At 34.1% G+C, this 22,720-nt stretch overlaps 2 protein-coding genes across 2 annotated transcripts; one reads left to right on the forward strand and one right to left on the reverse strand.

Annotated features, from left to right (window-relative positions):
* Positions 1-12,662: 12,662 nt before the first annotated feature.
* On the forward strand, positions 12,663-15,205 carry LOC109812608 (GRAS family transcription factor). The gene has a single exon (XM_020376600.3). The coding sequence runs from the start codon at positions 13,129-13,131 to the stop codon at positions 14,758-14,760; it is 1,632 nt and encodes a 543-aa protein (XP_020232189.1). The 5' UTR covers positions 12,663-13,128; the 3' UTR covers positions 14,761-15,205.
* A 341-nt stretch (positions 15,206-15,546) lies between these two features.
* SPL2 (E3 Ubiquitin ligase family protein) lies at positions 15,547-22,432 on the reverse strand. Its single transcript, XM_020376608.3, has 6 exons — positions 21,998-22,432; positions 20,582-20,683; positions 17,412-17,582; positions 17,092-17,213; positions 16,249-16,368; positions 15,547-16,151 (listed from the first exon to the last, which is right to left on the reverse strand). Exons 1-6 carry the CDS (start codon positions 22,343-22,345, stop codon positions 15,869-15,871), a joined length of 1,146 nt encoding a protein of 381 aa, XP_020232197.1. The 5' UTR covers positions 22,346-22,432; the 3' UTR covers positions 15,547-15,868.
* Positions 22,433-22,720: the final 288 nt, after the last annotated feature.

Here is a 22,720-nt window from a genome sequence, read left to right on the forward strand (position 1 = left end):
AGAGCAAGAAGGAAATTATCCTAGAGTCATGTAACTATCATCTAGGTAAGAGGGAGTGAGAAACCTCATTTTCAATGAATTTGTATGTCGGGTAGTGGGATAGCCTTCAATCCTATGTACATTGTATGTTCATGTATAAGAGGTTTTTTCCAATTGTATCTATTTCACTTCTTGTTCTTCTTGTACATAACTAATGACATGAATTGCTTGAATGTATGATCAATTTTATGTTCTAGATGGCAATTGTATGATCTAAGGTCCCTATGGGTTCCCATGGGAAACCCTAAGGGAACTTAATGTGATTTTGAGTAAAGATATTGGTTGTATGTGTGAATTGGGTGATATTGAATGTTAATTGCATGTTATAGAATATGTTTACTGGTTGAATTGTGTGTTTTGAAGAATTGATGCGTGATTCACAATTTTATATTTTCTATTATGTGTCATTTCTGATACGTCATTGAATGCCACTTGAGTTATGTTAGCGTTGTTGAGGCAAAGAGCAATATTTGTTCTTGAGGTCTCTCACATTAGGTGTGGGATGACCCTCATTGGGCGCGAAAGCTCTAAGGGTTTCCTGTGACGCTTCCACTAAGTGTGAGCTAACTCTTGTCAGGCATGGACACTCTAGAGAGCTCTTGGTGGTGTTCTCATCGAGCGTGGTCTCGATCACGTCATGCATGATCCAAACAGAAACCAACAAGGTCCTCTAAAAGTATCGAACTGGGCGTAGGGTGTGCATCATTGGGCGTTGTCCTGCATGTAAATCCTCTATTATTGATGTGGATATGAATCTATGTTTATATATGAATGTACGAATATGAATGATGAGTAAAATGACATAAGGAACATGTGATGTGTGAAAGTATGGAGTCATGTGAATGTAATGCATTGAGTTTTACTTGATTTGAATTCCTTTGTAATTTGTTATTTCAGTAAGCTAATTTATGTTAACAATGTGATCTTCTCTGCCTGTATGAATTTTGAGTTCATTTATTATATCAAGGTTATTTAGTTTATATTATAAGGGATCTAAAATCATCTTTTGACTTAACAGACCATTGTGAGACCAATTTAGTTCGGCTAAATTCCTTGGTCAAGTGAAATTTGAATAGATTCACTTGATGGGTGAAATGATTGGGCTAAATTTCCTTGGTCATACTAAATTTGGACAGATTCACTTGAATGGTATTTCAAGTCAAATTGGTAGGGGCAAAATTTTATGGCTAGGTGAAATTGAAGCAAGGGCTATTTTTAAGTCAAATTGGTTTGGTCAAATTAATTTGGTTAGGTGATTTTAGGGACTTACATGGTATTTATTCTTTTACCTATTTTTGTTTATGTAAGTTGATGATAATTGAATCTAATTAATAATATGATGGTATATAATGATAATTTGGAAGAAGCATGTTGTAAGATGTTGAAAAGAAATATATCAAGTTGTATAAGTTGAATATTTTGATGTACCAAGTGTTGAAAGTTGAGTAATTGGGGAGTGGTGTTGTATTGTGTTGTTTATAATGAAAGATTATGTTGTAGAATATTTATATGAAGTCAGTTGAGATGATTTGTGTTTAGAAGATGCATGATCCATGTTGTTGTTTAACTATGTTAAGAATATGTTTGATGCATGTTGTTGAGTTAAATTATATGGTATAGCTATGTTGTTGGGTTATGTTGTATTGCTATATTGTTGAATTATGTCGTATAGTTATGTTGTTGAGACGTGTTGTATAGCCATGTTGTTGAGTTGTGTTGTGAACTTTGGATTAGATAACAGAATGTTGTTCTAAAAGATGAGATATCACATTATGTGGATGTGTTATGGTGCTCTAAGAGCTCAATTTTTTAAAAACCCTTTCTTGAGTTGTTAATCCTAGAAGTGGAGTATTAAGTCTCTTTAAGGTCATTAGTTGATATAGTACAGGGTTAGGTTAAGCTATACTATTTATGTTATGACCTACTGAGTAAAATATGAAATTGAGAGATAAAATCCTTAATTGATTGTTGGAAGGGTGCGTGGTATCGCGAGGATAGTTAGCAAGTTATACCCATATGTGACTTGGTTAATGCATGTCATGTCGTGGGGAGCTCACACCCAAGCTATGTTATACCTAACAATTGGTATTGGACTTTCCTAGTGTAAGTGGTGAAATCCGAGAAATCATATGTTGAAAATGGATTGGTATCCAACTTTGTTGTTGACCTAGCAAGCTAAAAAGGTCGTATTGTGTTGGTTCAGTAAGGTCAAACCACTTAAATTGTTCACTTGTGTTGTAAGAGATCTCTTAGTTGAAATGTGTAACGATGCATAAATATGTTGTGCTAATAAGTTGTTGCATTTTAAAGTTGTTGTATTGTTAAGTTACTATGTTATTTGTTGATAAGTTGTTACGTCGTAAAGTTGATGTGTTGTTAAACTAGTGTATTATATGTTGATAAGTTGTTGTATTGTAAAGTTGTTGCATTGTTAAGATGTTATGCACTATGTTGATAAGTGTCGCCACCCGCCGAAACGGACCTTGGCATTCGCGACGATGGTCGGACTCGTTTTAATGTTTTGAAAAGTGGTGGATTGTTAGAACGACTTATTCTCAAACTGAGACCTTGTCGAACTAACAATTTTATTAAAATGGTTCACCAATCCATGTTAACCCCAAGCGGGACCCTCCATGGATTAGTGGTTTTCGCAAAAGGTAGGGTTCTTGGAGTCGCTACCAATGTTTTACTCAAAACATTGGAAAAAGGGATAAGGCAATTGATTTCATAAATCAACCTTGGTCATTACAACCAGAGTCGGGTAAGGGAGTCGGTTACGTGCGGGGAAGGTGTTAGCACCCCACAACGCCCCTTTCGGGTTCCCTATGACGGATTATTTCATAAATAACAGTGCAAAATTACTAAATTACCCCTATTTATTATAAACGATTATAAATTAAATATCTTACATGATGACAAAATTAAATATGCGACAATCAGAAAGCAATAAAAGAAGGGATTTTAAGGAAAACCTCTTGAAGCGTGCTTTTATATATCTAAACAGATGTTAGGAGGCTTTTTGGCGCTCCCTCCCACTACACGCTCGCTCGCTCCTTCCCTAAAAATTAATCTTTACTATGGAAATCAAAAAGATTTCCCTTCGACTAGTTCGAATTCTCAAGCTAAATGCTCAGAACTCAAGAACTTCGTCGGATCGGCTCTCGGAGAGATTCCTAGGGCAGAACACTGCTCAAAAACCCTAGAATACTCAAGGAGAGAGTCCAAGAAGTGTGAAAAAGTGTCAAATGACGTCCAAATGACGTCCTATTTATAGGGATGAGGCGCAGTACGGCCCCTGGGATCAATACGGCCCGTATTGAGTTTTTGTACTTCAATACGGCCGTATTGAATTCAGTACGGCCGTATTGAAATACAGAAACTTCAATACGGCCGTATTGGTTTCAGTACGGCCGTATTGTAGTACAAAATGTGCAGTACGTCCGTACTGAACTCCAAGGAGGCCGTATTGAGCTCCAAACCTCCCACTTTCTTATTTTTGGCTACTCTAAGACCTCTAAACCTACAGATAGTCATCCTATGGTCTTCTGGGAGTCCTTCTGGCTGACTTTCCTTTGATCTTTGAGAGTCTTCGAGTCTTATTTCCGACCCGGACAATTTTAGGGGTCTACAATAAGTTGTGTAACTTATTATTGTGTTGTCTAGTAGAAATATTGTTGAAGGTTGTATGCATTGTTGAATATTGAGTTGTATGTTGTGTGGCAAAGTTGTTAAGTGTTAAATTGTTAGCTATGTCGTTTGTGTTGTCAAGTTGAGTTTATGGATATGGCTGTATAGTTGAGATGAAGTTATTTTTATAGTTAGCTTAATTGCTTTTATAATATGTTATTTTCTTTGCATACAAGTTTACCTTTACCTTTCCATGTTGTTGGACTATGATGATCGTACTTGTTATAGGAGAAGAGTAGGATTAGGCTTACGAGTGAGAAAAATGTTGTGCCATGCTAGTGACGATGGTGTTTGGTGTAGATTGTTCTTATACAACTAATTGTTGTTTGACTAACAACTTAGAATTTTATATTTTGCAAATCTTGATATGTGTGTATGTATATAGGATTATGTTATAACCCCACCAAGGGATCTTTATATTTTCAGTTGTTTATTTCTATACATACATATTGTTGCATGAATATATCCAAGTATTGCTTGCATAATAATCCTAGGTTAGATTATATTTATGTTTTTCACTGTTAAGTCGTTGAATTGTAGTAAGTATATAGACCTATCAGATCGTTACAATTTATTGATTGGTTTATGTTTTGGAGTGTTTAAGAAATTGGGTGGCTTTTATCATCAAGGATTTAGTTGAAGGGGATTTTGTGAGGATCTAATTGTTTAAAATATGTTTCCCACAATGAGAGATGTGTAAAGGTCTTTCATCCTAGGTTGTGCCTCATATTTGATACAAGTCTAGAAAAAATATTTTTGAAAATTGTTGATTTTCAACAATATAAAAAGAGTAAGGATCCACTTCAAGATTAAGTCTTAATAGACTTACTTCATTTAATAACTTATATTATACATTAAATTTCAGCAATCTAAACATTAATCTAATAGGATTTAATAAATAGATCAAGTCTGTAAATTTTTTTAAAAATTTAAAAATCATTTAATATCTCATTTCATTAATTCAAATCATATAAAATATTTTTATGATTATTTATTAATTTAAATTATTGAAATGAAATATTAAATAATTTTTAATTTTTTTAAATTTACAAACTTGATCTATATAATAAAAAAATTTAATTAAATAATTTAACTAAAATTTGATGTGTTATTAAATAGGATAAAGACATAAATGAAGAAATTGAAATAAAAAAAATTATTGAAAAATACATTAAAATAACAAGAGAAAGTGCGTTGTTACACTTTTTAATATTCATATGGGAATAGAAGTTATTTTTTTTTACAATAACTATCCCTTCCACTTATTTCTTCCATATTTTTTCTTTCACTTTTATTTTCCAATTTTTAATTAAACAATTTTTTTTGGAAATTATTAATTTCAGCCAGGCATCTTTAAGATAATAGTATTCTCAAGTAAAATATTTGCGAGAATACAATCCTATAGTTTGAAACAAAATACCTTGATATATTTTTTTCTCTGACAGAGTTTAATGAAATCTTTTTTTTTTAGGAGAAGTATAATTAAATGAAATTTTGTTTATAGAATAATTATAAGAGTATCTATCTGTATAGTGTCAGATGATAACGAGAAAGTCAATTTCAAAGAAAAGTCATTAATATTATCATTCACTTGTTAACTTATTTTTTTTTAATTGAAGCAATAACAATGGACATCATCAACTTTATTTATATGTGTGTGTAATTAAAAGAAAACTAAAAGTCAATAATAACAGACTCATTTTTATTTTTAAATTTTAGAAGTCGTGAACGACATTATCAATTTCAAATATGTAATATGTAACACTTTCTTTCACTTATGCATAAACCATAATAGAAATCAGATGCCTGTCATGTGGATATTGTCTAGCATTGTTGGAATCCTTAAACACCTTCACTCCCATGCATAATCAGGAGTTATTGAATGTTTTTATTAATTTATTGCATCACATTCACATGTATTCCTTCTTGGGAATTTCACAAAAGATGTGCATATTCAGCTACAAAAATAGTACCATCAAAAGATCAGTATCACAAAAATCAACAATATTAACTTAACCTCACCTTAAAAAAAAACAAATTAAATTACTTAGAATAGTGTGTATGCCATTGTCAATAAACAGTTCAAAGACATTGATAATTACTAGGAGCGGAGTGAGAGATTTAAATTTAGGAATCTAAGTTATATAACTTAACAAGGAAAAATTAAATTTTACGTTTTTAACCCACAGTATACACACACAAAAAAACAATAGGTTAAATAACCATTAATTAAAGTCAATTGAAGATATATAAAGTTGCATCACTTACATGTTAATTTTTATATAACATTTTAAAACTAATATAGATAGATGAAATTAAGTGATAATATGATATTGATAAGTTTTATAGATTAATAATATGAATGGATGATGTAAGTTAAAGTGGAAAAAAAATTATAAATAAAAAAATGTGTTTCATCACAATTAAACTCACAATCTTCACTTTAAATCTTATTATTTAAATCATTATATTATTTTCATTCTTGAATTATAAAATGACATTATATTATATATAACATTAAATGTAAGTTAATTTTTTTTTAATTTCTTAATTAGTGTTAAATCTAATTTAAATTTAATAAAATAAATAATTCATTTTTTATTAAATAAATTATGTAATTTATTATTTAATATTTTATATACGATGAACATAAACATCCAATCCTTTTTATATTTTCATTATTTTTTAATTTCATTTTTTAATACATCACTTAAGTTATATTATTTATTTTAATATACTAAAGTTTATATTATTTATTGTTTAAAAATGTTAAATATTAAATATATTAATATTGTAAAAAATTATATTATTTATTGTATCGTGGAACTCTTTCTTTTGTTAAATTCAGTAGTATATTTTTTAAATACGCTTTTATTAATCATTATTGTCGAAATTTAATGTGGGTTGTATTAAAAAAAAACTTAAATTCATTCTTTAGATAAAATTTCTTTAATAATATGAAATGCGTTAAGAATATTTATCGATCAATTTATGTTTATATTTATTTAATTTTAAGATTACTTTTGATGTCCTCCTTTTCTCCCGACTAGGCATGGCAATCTAACTCGCCCCGTGGGTACCCGCCCGAACCCGTCCTGATTTGGATGGGGAAAACCCGTGTTTATCGGGTTCGGGTTCGGGTTCGGGTTTTTCCCGATTGATAAAATCGGGGTGGGAGCGGGGGCTAGGATGTTAATACTCACCCTGCCCCCGCCCCCATACCCGCCCTCGGTCCCGCTCCGCTTAATAATATAATTAAAAAATTATTTATATATATATAAACTAAAATTATAAATATTTATATGTAAAAATTTATATTATTTTACTTTTCTTTTATTTTTTTTAAATTGTTCATATTTATTTAAAAGAAAAAAAGAAGAAAAAAAATAGGAGCGGGGGCCGGGGCGGGGCGGGGAAACCCGAACCCCGCCGGGGGCGGGGATAGGGACCCAGATTTTATCCCTAGCAGGTATCGGGGGCGGGGGGCGGGAGGCAGGGGCAGTTTAAATTTGCGGAGACGGGGGCGGGGAACGTAAAACCCGCCCCCGCCCCGCCCCGTTGTCATGCCTACTCCTAGGGATGACAATGGGGCCCCATGGGGGCGGGTAATAGTAAACCCGCCCCCACCCCACTGAATGAAAATTGGCCCCATACCCACCTCATATCCGTGCGGGTATTCATTAAGCGGGTATCCATGAATTTCTTGAATACCCACAGATATCTACGGATATCCATGGATATTTATAAAATTTTTAAGAAATTAAAAAAACTATATTAAAAATAATTTTAAGTTTATATTTTAATGTCATTGAAATATTAAAAATAAAAATTCAATGTTAATTTTAAACTTTTATTTAACGTTAATTCTGTTGAAATAATAATAAAAAATTCAAGATAATCAATAACTTAAAATACATCAATCTCACAAGTAAGTTAAAGTCTCATCACAAAACTACAATAATTCAATCTCATAATTCCAAATGAAAGTAAACAACTTAAAATACATAAATCTTATTAGTCCAATCAAAGTTAGAAAATTAATCAAATTACATCCAACATAAATTTATAACATGCTTAACACATGTCAGTAACTTCATCAACCTCACTTTTGTAAGAAAATAAGATGAGAGAGTGTAGTTTTAAGGTTATGTGGTACAAGGATAATTAGGATATTTAAGAAATAATATTAAACGGGTACCCGCGGGTATGGATATCATCATACCCGCCCCCGCCCCATTTATAAACGGGTAAAAAATTATCTGTCCCCATTATCTGCGGTACCCAATTAGCCTATCCATTTATTATCCGTAGCGGATTTTATCCACAAATACCTGTGGGTGCGGGTATTTTTGTCATCCTTACCTACTCCCGACAGAGATGGATACAGAAAGAATAAATAAATAAAATAAAATAATATATATATATATATAAGGGTTATATAATAATATCGGTGTAACCTAAGTATTACACTGCTTAATAACTTTATATTAAATGTAAAATTTTGTAAATTCAATCGTTAGATTAAAAGTTCTTTATTCTTAGATCATATATACAAAATTTTATATTAATCCAAGATGATTTGATACTTTATTCTTATAAAATAAATTTAACGTAATATATACATTTCAAAATATACTAAAATATACACATTTTGATTACATTTGCATCTCGTTGCAAAGCTACAAGTAAGTGATATAAATTTTTATAGGTTAAAATATTCTTTTTTCAACAACTTCACATATTTTACCTTTTGGTCTCCATATTTAAAATAGATTTTTTTAGTTATTATATTTATTTTTTAAATCCTTTTTAATTTTTTTACAATTTAAGATAACTTTTTTAGTGTATATATTTTATAATCCTTTTAATTTATGTCGTTATTTTTTTTTTTGTGATGTTTGTTTTGTGTGATGTAGTAAAGATCTTCAAATTTGTAAAGATAAAAAAAATGGTGTTTGAATAATAGGTGTAACGACCCGCCATGGTCTCTACACTTAGTGGAATCGCACTATTACTAGTGAACTAAGGAAAATATTAAATTGGATAACTCATACATACAGGTATAGATAAGAATAAAAATAACCAAATTCTTTAAATACAAAATAAAATGTCATATATGTACAGTCATCCCAAAAATAATATTCCCTAGTGCCGGTCAAACAGACAAAAATCGCTACCCAAAATGGTAACCCTAACACGAGGATCAAACTCCCCGTCTCGCAGCGGTCACCTCGACTCCAAGCTAGTCCTGACCTGCTCCCATACCAAGTATGATCATCGCAGTTCCACCACATGGAAACAGAAGGGTAAGCTAGAATTCACAAATGAATCATAATAATCTATACTACACAATCGTATTCATAGAGTCACACCATACACTCTATCCAATACTACTCATGCATAAAATACAATCCACCAATCATGAAGTTAAACACCACACTTCATCATATTAATAATCATGCAATAAATGCATCTCATGACAGATATCAATGCATATCAATCATCTAATGCGTCGTCACGCATACACCTAGGAGATCTCCATAACAATAGAGCTGTATAAATGACATTCCATCCTACCGAAACCACCCCAACCGTTTTCACGTCCAATGCGCCCGCTCGGTCACAGCTAAACAGGATATATAATCCTCCCTCGGGTTTACTCGGATGATGTCACTTACACAATTGGAAGTCCAGATCCACCGTCAGGTATAGCACAGCTGGGTACGGGCTTACCACGACCTTGGCATGCATTAACTAAGTCAATTGTGGAGTTCGCCCACCGACTATCCGCAAGGATCCACGCACCTTCCCGAGTACTTGGTTAAGGGAATAACCCTCGACCTCATACCCCGCTCCAACACTAGCTAAGGACTTAGAGGAGACTCACCCAACCCAGTGGCCTATCTGAGCACCACTCTCCCAAATCCAGTGGCCTCCCAGAGCACCACTCTCATATATCAGTGGCCTATCCAAGCACCACTCTCAAGAGACTCTATGTGAGCTCTTCCAGTTCGAAAACATTTTTCCTCTCCTCAAGTCCTAGGCTAGACTCATGCCATAAGGCATCACATGCAATAATGCATCATACATCATAATGGTCTGCCCACCATCATGATCAACAATCATACACATGTCATAAGACATCACATGCAATAATGCATCATACATCATAATGGTCTACCCACCATTATGATCAACAGTCATACTCATATGAACATATACGCATGTCATATCATATTCAAACATTCATACGTATCATCACAAAGCATACATATGAATCACACCTCACCATACATCATATATCATATATACATGATCTAAAACTTCAACTTTAAACATGCATAAGCATCAATTCATTCATAAACTTATTCACGCTCGGCGTAGCTTGAGCTCGCCCAGCCTGAGAGTCCCAAGACTCATCCACGCCTAGCGCATTCAACCTGCGCCCGGCCTAAATTCCAGTAACAGAGTTCACAAACTCTCATCCACACCAACAAATCCAGCCACATGCAAACACAAAATACAATGCATAGGCTCCATACAACTTAAATAAACCTAGAATCAACATGCACCCATCTGATGCATCAAATTCACCAGAAACCCCATTTTTTTTCCAAGACTTTGAACAATTAGCGAATTCTCTGATCCAGCCATGGATCCTCAACTTTCATGCATCAATTGAGTTTCTAAACTCACATGCAACTTAAATAACAAACATTCTAGCTTCCCTTACCTGAAGATTGGCTAAGAATGGCCAACAACTGTGACGAAAAAGAATTCCTTTCCAAAACTCAACCCAGAACTTCAATCCTCCCAAAACAAGCTTTCTAATCTGAATTTCAAGAAAAGTCAGAAGGAGTTAGTGATCTAGAGGAGAAAAGGAGTCAAACAGAGAAATTTGGGAGAGAAAGGAGCTTACTGACCCAGAGACCTTCTCTCTAAAACTTCTCTCTAAAAACTCCAAAACTCCTGAAGGCCCCCAACCCCCTATTTATAGACTTTCGGATCGGCCCAGAACGGCTCGTACCGAATTCGGAACGGCCCGTTCCGAACTCCCAAATCACGCACAAAATTAACGCCCAGAACAGCCGGTTCTGAAATCAGAACGGCCCGTTCCGGGACTCATCCGGAACGGCCCGTTCTCCCTCCGGAACGGCCCGTTCTCCCTCCGGAACGGCCCGCTCTCCCTCCAGAACGTCCCGTTCTCCCTCCAGAACGGCCCGTTCTCAACTACAATATGTAGTTCAATTCAGTAGCTTGGAACGGCCCGTTCCAGTTTGGGAACGGCCCGTTCCAGTTTGGGAACGGCCCGTTCTGGGCTACTGAATCAGCCTCTTTTTTTTTCTTTTTTTTTTTTAACAATGTTACAATAGGCATTGCTAATTGCTAGTGAGGATACAAAAAAAAATATGAACTATCAAAAATATAATTTAAAGTAATTCTAGCAAAACAAATTTAACATTAGACAAAGAAAGTTAAATTAATACATCTATCATGTCAACGTAAAAGCGATAATGTTAAAAAAAATAATTAACAACAAAAACTAAAAAGATTAAACTATTAATACTAGATTAAAAAAATCTATCTTAAATAATAGGACTAAAAAAGATTAAAAAGGATAACTATAAAAATTAAAAATTATTTTAACATAAAAACTAAAAAGTAAAGTAAATGAGAAAAAAAATGTATTTTAACCACTTTTATATTTCCCCTCAACTCATATAATTTTAAATTTTTATTATAAAAGAGAGGATGGTTTTTTTTTCTTATGGAAAATATCTTCAATAAAAATATCCATAGTTCGAAATTATTTCATTTTTAAGTATAAAAATCAATAAAATGAGTTTTTTCTTTCTTCTCAATATAAGTTAAAAAAAATCAAAACCGATATATTTAAATAACTCAATTATCTATTCATAAAATCTTATCGACATATTTAAATAATTTAATTATCTATCAATTATATTATGGATGTGTGCATCTATTCACCTTGAGACAATGAAAGGATGTTTCAAAAGTTAATAAGATATACCAATTCAATAACTAAATTAATGTAAATTCAATAGAAAATTACTTATGTTAGTTTATTATTTTGATAACTATATAAGAGAAAGAGGACAACATTTCAAATGCTAAATTGATAGTTTATTCCAGATATCTAGTTTATTTAATTATGTTATTGAAATTTTACACGATTTTAATATTTATACATTTATCTGATAATAGTAATTCTTATTAATTTTTAATTTATTTATTAAATCGCTCCATTAACGAAGGTCTTGCCACTGTGTATGTGAATATTAGCATTAGTTAACTTTTTATGTAATTATTATTTTGTTTCCTGTGTAAAGGATTTGTCTTATTGTAATATTTTTCAAATGGGATACTTTATTTTAATTTAGAGTGTTACTTATAACACGGCATCAGGCTCTTGTTATTTACGCCAAATCGTCTTTTTAGGGAATAATTAATATTTTTTAGCTACCAGACTGCAATAAGATATGGACAGCTACATGTATGATAAATTTAAATTTAATATATTTGATAACATAAAAGAATTTATACTTGCGAAGTTCAACATGTCATATAACATTTAAAATAAAAATTATTATATTTATCAAACAGGATTTTAATTCAATATCGGACAATAATATAAAAATAAAAAATAAAAAATACACAGCTTTATATCATGCAGAGTTTTGACTGAAAGAAACTAAAAATAGGAGACTGTCACTAATTAATCCATAAATGGTTAAAAAAATTAAATCATAAGAAAAAAAATAGAAATGTTAATTAATTTCGTATCTTATACCCATTTTCTTACTCTGGAATAAATGATTAAAAAAATGAAAAGAAACCTATTAACAACAAAATAGAGCACAAAAAGTTGCTAAGGCCTTGCCAGATAGAAACTTTTCAGGAATTTTCAATAGTCAAATAGTGTGTGCCGGCCAAAGTTTTGAAAGAACCTATCACGTTCCTCAAACCCACATTGAAATTCCTCAAATAAATCCTAAACAGTAAGCAGATTTCAATCTCCAATATAATACAAAAGAACAAGTTAACCACCCAACATAAAGAAGAGGCATTATCGTCTCCTAGTTGCCTATGCAAACTATATTAAACCTCAATAAAACATCACATCCTCCAAACCAACAGCACACAAACAATTAGAAAATTCCCTCAATTGTCACCACTAGGAAGAGCATCACCACACCATGCCATATTAAATAATTCTTAGGAAAAAACTAATGAAAATTGAAAAAGTTTCTAGTTGATATGTCGTATACTATACTATATACCCTCCTCCTGTTTGGTCAATGATCCAACACTACTAAGCTCTCCAAACCCTTTTCAATCTTTGCTCGATATCTCTCACAACACTCCCTTAATTCCATTACAATGATCATGGAACCAAACTCAACATCAGATCACACTCTGGACTGGTTTGAAGGTCCTGTTTCTTTTTTTCCACTTCCACCATTCTTGGATGATCCATATAACTCCAGTGACATCCAAGAGTATCAGTTGTGGGATGAAGACATAACCAGCCACTACCAAACTGATGCCAACACCAATTCCCCTAATGCCACCAACATTGATACTAGCACACCCCTTGAGCCTTGTGGCTCCAACAACCTACCACTTTCTGACTTGGCCAAGAAAAGAAGTGCCACTGATGAGTCAAGTCTCAAACCATCACAAAGCCACAAGCATAAGAAAATCAAGAGCCGTCCAATGAATAATGAAGCAGAAAATGGAGAAGCAGTTAGAAAATCTGGTGGCAACAAGAAAGGTGGAGCAAAGGGTGTAGGAAACAACTGCAACAACAAGGAAGGTCGGTGGGCTGAACAGTTGCTTAACCCTTGTGCTGCAGCCATAACTGGTGGAAACGTGAACCGTGTTCAACACCTCTTGTATGTCCTCCATGAGCTAGCATCACCTACTGGTGATGCTAACCACAGGCTCGCAGCACATGGCCTTAAAGCACTGACACAACATCTATCATCTTCTACTACATCTGTTACCACTTCAGGGTCCATAACTTTTGCATCAACTGAGCCTAGGTTCTTCCAAAAGTCACTACTCAAGTTCTATGAGGTTAGCCCGTGGTTTTCCTTTCCTAACAACATAGCAAATGCTTCCATCCTTCAAGTTCTTGGTGAAGACCCAAATAACTCACGCACCCTTCACATCCTTGAAATTGGAGTATCTCATGGCATGCAATGGCCAACGCTTCTAGAGGCCTTGAGTCGCAGACCTGGTGGACCTCCTCCACTGGTTCGCCTCACTGTGGTCACTGCTTCCTCCACTGAAAATAATGATCAAAATTACATTGACACACCATTTTCTATTGGTCCTCCTGGTGATAACTTCTCTTCTAGCCTACTTGGTTTTGCTCAGTTCATGAACGTTAACTTGCAGATAAACAGGCTTGATAATTGTTCATTACAGACACTGAATGCTCAAAGTGTTGACACCTCCCCGGATGAGATCTTTGTTGTGTGTGCACAGTTTAGATTGCATCAGTTAAATCACCACACTCCTGATGAGAGGAGTGAGTTTCTGAAAGTGTTGAGGAACATGGAGCCCAAAGGGGTGATACTAAGTGACAACAACATGGAATGTTGTTGCAATTGTTGTGGGGATTTTGCCACTGGATTCTCTCGGAGAGTCGAGTACTTGTGGAGATTTTTGGACTCAACAAGTGCGGCGTTCAAGGGTCGTGAGAGTGATGAAAGGAGGGTGATGGAAGGTGAGGCTGCGAAGGCTTTGACAAACCTTCGTGCGATGAATGAAGGGAAGGAAAAATGGTGCGCGAGAATGAAGGAAGTGGGGTTCGTTGGGGAAGTATTTGGAGAGGATGCAATAGATGGCGGAAGAGCTTTGTTGAGGAAGTATGATAATAATTGGGAGATGAAAGTGGAAGATGAGAATGCTAGTGTGGGACTATGGTGGAAAGGTCAACCTGTTTCTTTCTGTACTTTGTGGAAGCTTGATGGGAATGATCAGAGTTCAACATTCACATCATGATGAACCATAACTTGGAGTACAATGTAAGTTTTAGTGAGGGAGGGGTTGTCCATTGAAGGTTAACAGTAAACAAGTTTGAGAGGGGAAAGGTAGCGTAGGTATTCAAAGTTCTTAAAACTTTTTCACTGCCAAATTTCTCCTCCATGTCAAATTCTTGATTATAGAACTTTTTGTAACATAAAGAGCGATGCAAATTATTTCGTCTGTTGTGTGCTTTGAAATGATTGGTAACTGTTAAGAAGATAGTGCTGTTTCAGAGTTTAGCATCTCTTATACTTCAGTTACACGTCTTAAGTTAGATCTTGATCATTAGCAACACACATTGCACTTGGAGCATATCAATTTGCACACTTTTATATGAACTTGAAAAGGCAGATCTTGAACCTTCTCTTCAGGCAGAACTAAACATGTGTCTTCAACCGCAAAAGATAAAAGTTAAGGACTTCTTTAATATGAAAAAATATTTTATTTTCAATTTCTATACTCACTTTTAATTATAAATATATCATCTTATTTCTATTTTGTTTTCAAAATTATACTAGATAATAAAAATAAAGCGACATTTTTATAACCAGAAGTTAAAAACTAAAAAAATTCTCAAATCAATGAAAACCCTAACATCTGCCAATGAAAGAGCAAAAGTCTCACTAAACAAACCACAGGCCGACTGCATACCTACCCGCTTCAGTTTTTAATTTTTACCGTAGGATTTACAAGCGTATTCCTGTGATTACGCGTAACTTTAAGCTGTAAGTTATATACAAGAGTAATAGTAAAAATACCACCTGCATAAGAACATTTCGGAGTTCATTCTATACGTTTGGCGAATTTTTTATGTACACTGCAACTAAGAAAATTGGAAAATCCTGGAAGGTTTCCCCCAAAAAAACCTGACAATGAAAAGTTAGGAGGCTACGAATTAACCTCGACCAACCTATTTAAGCCATATTCAAATATCTACCCCTGATAAAAGTAATATGATCACAGGGAAAGATTTCCCTAAAACTCCGTAGTCCAGATTTTATCTAAATAAAAGGCAAACATCCTTCTCATTAGCAGGCACAAAAGTTTCCTGCCCCAATGAACAGAACAATCAGCCTGAGTTTGTTCAAGATTCATAAATACGCACTGAATCTCGAATCTCCTGACGACAAACAGGACACTTGGGTGCCACTTCACGTTCAACTGATATGGCACAGCCTTGGCAACACACAAGATGACCACAGGGGATGAAGACAGAACGCCTTCTCCTCATTAGGCATATAACACATAATTGTCCATCTGGAACATCTTCAATCTCCTCATCCACCTGAGGTTCAACATCTCTCACCGCTTGCCTCTGTTGCTGGAGCTGCCTGTGTTGCTTCCACTGTTTCCACTTATTCCAGTTCCTGAAAACGAGCAACGTTTAATTGCCTTCAATTCAACTCCAACGACCCAAAATTATCAACAAGATAGTAAATGGACAGGTTAGCCAAACCAGCGTACCTCACAACGGCATAACTAAGGATCCCAACTGACATTGAACCAAGAGCAATACCACCCCAAAACAGTACTTTCGTTTTGATGGAAAGATCTACTATCATCTGATCTTTACTCAAGTCAGACCTACAAGAGATGACAATTGCCATAAGCAGCACTTCTACACGCTGATTCACTGAATCATCTATTAATACTAGGAGAAAAGGTGTCACTTCGTGCCTCTCTTTTAAAAATATAAAAAAAAATTATAAAAAATAATATATATATATATATATATATATATATATATAAAATAGGAAGTGGTTAATTGAAGGGTATTGGTGGTTATGGGGTGGAATTTACAAGAAAGAATAAAAAATTGTGATTTAGGAATTATAGTTATAAGGGTAAAATTAGACAAAAAAAATGTGTACACGAAAAAGTCCAATCCCCTGTATTATAGTTATAGATTATAGATTTACAAAGATATAGACTTATCATAGGATCCTTTATCAAAAGCAATTTATACTTCACAAAACAGAACCTCAAGCTGACATTAAAATTCAAGCAAGTTTGATTAAAACCACATATCCTTAGATCCCAACTCTCCATTCATGGTCACCAATGTAAATTATAACATCAAAATAGCCATAATCATTCTACCAGTAAACTGATGTTTCCCAATGAATCTATCCCTACTGGAAAGTGGACACTAAAGGTATAGAAAAGGAATAGAATTATTATGCTACCATCAAAATTCAAATGAAAAAAATTCCCACAGCTAAACCAAGGGTTATAAAAATACAAAATGGTCTGGAATTTATCTTGATTTAACAATATGATAATTAATTTCAACAAAAAGAAACTTACAGAAAATATGGTAGATCTTTGCATGACTTAATTTCAGCAATTCCATTTTTTAAGCTGCAAACTCCAACAGCAGTAATATCCTTCCCCAAAGGAAGAATTTTCTCTTCATCTAGTAGTCCAACCTGCAGAAAAGAAACATCATATGATAACATTTCAGCAAATGTGATATACCAGAGATCTACAATTTCACAAGAGACAGCCACAGATGCAAAACTCCAAAATAAATTAATTGAAGAGTGAAATAGTACAATCATTTAGCTCGAACATATCTCAACAATATGCTATCCACTTCAGATAAGCAAATGAGAATATCAACTCACCGGATATTCATGCCCAAAAAGTGCTTGCAAGAAAGTATAAGGAGAAGCATTTATTGGTTGCAATTTATGATAAACTGTTGTCAGAGGCAACGGATGTCTTGAGCCATCCATGTTGACAACAACATATTCACTATTTGGTCTCTGTCCAATATCGATAAGAACAAAAGGCACCTACAACAAAAATATTGTTAGAATATCTAAAAAATAAGATCATACTATCATTATTGTATCTTAAAATATTTTAGAGTATCTAACATAATCCTTTCTGACAGAATAGCCAATAGCAAATAAAGACTAAAGATGAATAAACAAAAGAAAAAGCAAAGACATTTCATAATCCTTTCAGACAGAATAGCCAATAGCAAATTATAGTGCCACATCACACTGTGGAAGAGCATCACAGCTACTGACTGCTATTTTCTTAACTCTTGTAATTTAAATTTTCAATCTAAAACAATTGGACAATTTAATATATTAAAAAACATTGCTATCCTCATTTTCTGGGGGCGGTGGTGGCAACAGGGAATTAACATTACTATCTCTTTACAACTCCAACCTTAGTATTGCAGCTCAAAAACAGAGGTGGTGAAACAGGGCATTTGTTAACTGCCGCAAACAACTTTTATAAATTAAAAATAACTATTCGTTATGGTATGCGTCTTTGAGATGTGACTTACTGTATTTATGGTGAAATAACTTATGTTTTGAGTACTTTTTTAGTATTGAGTTTCTACTATGTAAATTAAAAGTTGTTTGCATTGTATAAGTATTAACTATTAACTATCTTCAGTATAGTGACCACTCCACAATCTGCTATTACATGATTTTGTAGTTATTACTCTGCCATCCAGGATAAACTACTATTCTCTCAAATAACCATAAAAAAATAAAAATAAAAAAAGGTATAACTTGGTGATCAAAAATCACCGTTAGCAAAGCATAATAACGTGTTTGGATGGAGAATTTAAATGGAGTAATTCATTTATTTGAAGAATTTCAAATTCTTTTAGGTGAAATACCTTGTTTGGATGAAGAATTTATAAGGAATTTGAAATTCAAGCATTTGTGAAATTCTTTGAAATAGTAGAATTTCAAACTCTCCCAAAAAAGTAAGAATTTGAAATTCCTCATATTTTTTCTTCTTCTTATTTTACTTATATATTTTATCTTATCTCTTATCTCTTCATGTTTTTAATTATTAAATATTCAAAAATATTTTTAAGATTATTAAATATTATATAATATTAATTTTTTAAAATTATTAAATATTTAAAAATTTGCTAATATTTATTTTTATAAAATTTAATTTAAAAATTCTCAACATATAAATATATTTTTAAAATCAATTTTACAATGGTGAGATCAAATTATCATATCCAACCTAATAATTTAAAATTTGATAAATTTGAATTGACTTATCCAAACAAAATATTTTAAGAATGATAGAAAATGAAATCAAAGTAATTCAAATACCAAGAATTTAAAATTCCTTGAATTTGTAAAATTCTTCATCCAAACACACCATAAGCTTAAATAGGCAGCTATCTACAAGAAATACAACTTTAAGTCCCTCCAACACTATTAATTAGCTCACCTTCTAGCCATTGCAACTGAAAGTAGATCCTGTTCAAAACGCAGGGCTGTTTTTACTAACCTAGGTTATGCTCAGATGAAGCATATCCATGGAGCACAATTATAATTATTGAAACTAGTGGAAAAGAGGCACCCCTGCCTCTATTTTTTTTTATAAAAAAAATACAATATATAATTACTTATAAGTGTATGAGAAGTGTGATATATAGGAGGAAGAAAAAAAAAACTAAATAAAAAATAAATAAAAGAGGTAGTTATTGTTACAGATATTGTGAATATATTACAGATATTGTGGATACATATATTATGGTTATTATCCTCACTATCAATTAGGGATATGATTAGATTAATTTCCATAATATAAGAGATTAGTATCTCTATCATTTATTGTATTCACTCTATAAATAAGATTGGTGTGTGTACAACAAGACACACAATTCTTGAATCACAATATGGTATCTAGAGCTTAGGTTCTTTTCTTTTAGAATATATTTTTTCTCTCTTCTTGCAAAGGCCCTCGCTGCCACCTCCGGCTGCCGACAGCCGCTGCGCCGGCGGCTGCTGCCTCCAGTCGTTGCACCGCCGACTGCCGCCTTTGGTTGCTACCTCCAACTGCAACCTCCGGTCGTCGTGCCGTCGGTTGCCGCGCTACTGACTGCCACCTTGGGTCGTCACACCGCTGCCACTGGTCGCTGCCTCGGGTCGCCGCGCCGGCAACCGCTGCCTCTGGTCGCCGCGCCGCCGACCGCTGCCTCTAGTCGCTTCCGGTCGCCGCCTTCGACCGCCGCATCCGGTCGCCAACTCCGACCGCCACTTCCGGTCGCTGACTCCGACCGCTGCTTCTAGTCACCGACTCTGACCGTCGCTTTAGGTGGCCGCCGACTCCGATCGCTGCCTCCGACCGCCGCTTCCAGTCGCCAACTCCGACTGCCGCTTTCGATAGCCGCCTCCGGTCGCCGCCTCCAACCGCTGCCTCGGGCCGCCTCCGATGACTAGTTAGCAGATGTGTTCACAAAATCTCTTAAAGGGCCTCGGGTTGATTATATTTGTAACAAGCTTGGTGCATATGATATATATGCTCCAGCTTGAGGGGGAGTGTTACAGATATTGTGAATATATTACTGATATTGTGGATACATATATTATGGTTATTATCCTCACTATCAATTAGGAATATAATTAGATTAATTTCCATAATATAAGATATTAGTATCTCTATCATTTATTGTATATTTGTATTCACTCTATAAATAAGATTGGTGTGTGTACAACAAGACACACAATTCCTGAATCACAACAGTTATAATGACAAAATAGTCCAAAATTTTTGTACGGTAAAAGGGGATATCCCCTTTATAATTAGTATAAAAGTATAGATATAAATTACTAATTAATTATGGATATAAAATAACACTAGGATATCTTTGTTGTCAAATATGTTGATTCTTTATCCTACTCAATTATATCTACTGCTCTCAAATTTTATCACATGGAATGAAAATCAATTGACAAGATTATATCAAGATTTTTTTATATATTATGAACCTCAACATGTATCAAAGTCATGCATTCATTACCTTCCTTAAGGAGGTAGACTCTTGCTGTCTCCAAGATCTTGCAAATATGGCTCGAAGATCAGAAGTCCATCCAAATAAGCCCTTCCATTCATTGTATATACACTGTCAACACAAAAAATGAAATTAAATAAATTAGTCCTCTACTCCAAAAATCTTATAACCTAAACATCAAAATATACACCTATCCATAAAACAAAAAGGTAAGTCTAAAGGTTACAATCTGAACTCTGGAGATTGGATTTAGCTTCACTAAAGCGAGGGAAATGTACATTAGATAATGAAGTGTGGTCATAATTATTGATTATTACAACAGTTAGATTTTAACAAACTTGTGGTTTGTTATACATGTATGTTAACATTTATCAGAATTTCAACCATGAATTTATCCACTAAATTGTATCTCTTTATTATGGATAAGCCAAATCTCTTGAGATTAGTGCCACTGAAAAATAAACAAACTCAAAAACAGCAAAGGTTCATTGACACTATGCCCACTGAAAAGACAAAACAATCAACAAAGCAGTGGGTGAGCTGTTTGTCATTGTAGATTAACAGTGTGTCTGTTTATCTTGGCATGAATTCCCAAACATACAAACAGAAAAGCAATATGTTTTACAAATGGAAAATCAACACACTAAGGGCTTTGGTTGAGTTGATGAAAGTAATGGCATGGCGTGTTTAAAAGTCATTGAAGCCATTTTTTAGAAATGCTAAACACCAACGATCCGTGAGAGAAGGATTGATGTTTAGCATGCTTTGAGGGTGGGAATTGGGAAACAATTAATGGTGTGTTTGATTCACTGTTTCATCACATTGAACGTCAATCCAATCTGAGAGAAGGTTTGCATTCAATTCAACATGCATCAGAAAGCAGGATTTGTCTTTCCGTTGTCTCACTTTGCAATGCAATTAACCCGAAATTCAACTTCTCCACACTTGTATTCCTTCTCTTCCACTTCCCTCTTTCCAAACAGTGTAAAAGAAAGAAAATATTGGAATGGAATTCAACCCGCTTTAAAACATAAAAATAAACACATGCTACAACTAAAATAATCATGTTCAAACTCTGGTATCATTGTAATTCCCTTGCATTAAAAAAAAAAAAAACAATACTCTAAGCCCAGTTTTACTTTCCATTTCCACCTTCACATATTTTTGTTCTGAACCAAGAGTGAAATGATTTTCGTTCCAGAACAACTTCCACTTTTTCACTTTCCTCTTTTCACTTCCCACATTATACCGACCTAAATTCAAATTACACATTGACTCCAGTTCCAAATACTTAAACAACCACTTAACAAAATTCGAATCAGACCCTAACACAATCCCCTGTTTAACCGCGCATTAACCTCAAAAAATTCAACAATCTCGAGCAAAATAAAAAAAAAAAAAAAGGTAAAAAAAATGAGAGGTTACCGTTTGGGTTCTTTGAAGAATAACGCCTTTATCGCCGGACTCGCGCGAAACGAGGACACCGGGTCTGAGCGTTTTCCAGGAGCCGTCGACGGCGGACTTGGCATCGACGGTGCCGCGGGCAATTACAATCTGACCGTCGTGAGAGTTAGAGTCGGCGAGGAGGGATCGGAGGTCGGAGACGGAGAGGGAAGGGGCGTGGCGGAGCTTGCGTAGGGCGGTGGAAGTGGCGGTGAATTTGAAGAGGGTGCGGACGGCGGCGTAGGCCAAGGCGAAGCCCAAAACGGCGCCGTCGAAGGAAAGGGCGAGCTGGGAGAGAAGGGACACTACGGCTTGCTCCTGATGGGACATTGATAATGATCATTCATATCTCTCACTACTCACAATCATACTTTCTTCGTTTCCATCATAACAATCCAAGAAATTCACCACGTCGTCGTTTAGTATGTTCTTCTAGAAGTATCAGGGTCGGGTTAACGTGTCTTCTTCGCTGCTTTTAACTACCATTTTACAATATTAAATAATTATTTATTTTTTCATATATATTTCATTTTGATAGTTAGATATTACTTGCTAGATAATATTCGGTTCATGGAAAAAAAATAATATAAATCATTTACTTTTTAGATAAATTAGTGGATCATTTGTTTGATATAAAAAATAAGAAACTCTTGGGACATTATCATGGGAGAAAAGTTCTTTTTTTTTTTTTTACAAGAGAAGAAT

Source organism: Cajanus cajan, chromosome 5 (genome assembly GCF_000230855.2).
Source record: "Cajanus cajan strain Asha chromosome 5, NIPB_CcT2T_4, whole genome shotgun sequence".
NCBI lineage: Eukaryota > Viridiplantae > Streptophyta > Magnoliopsida > Fabales > Fabaceae > Cajanus > Cajanus cajan.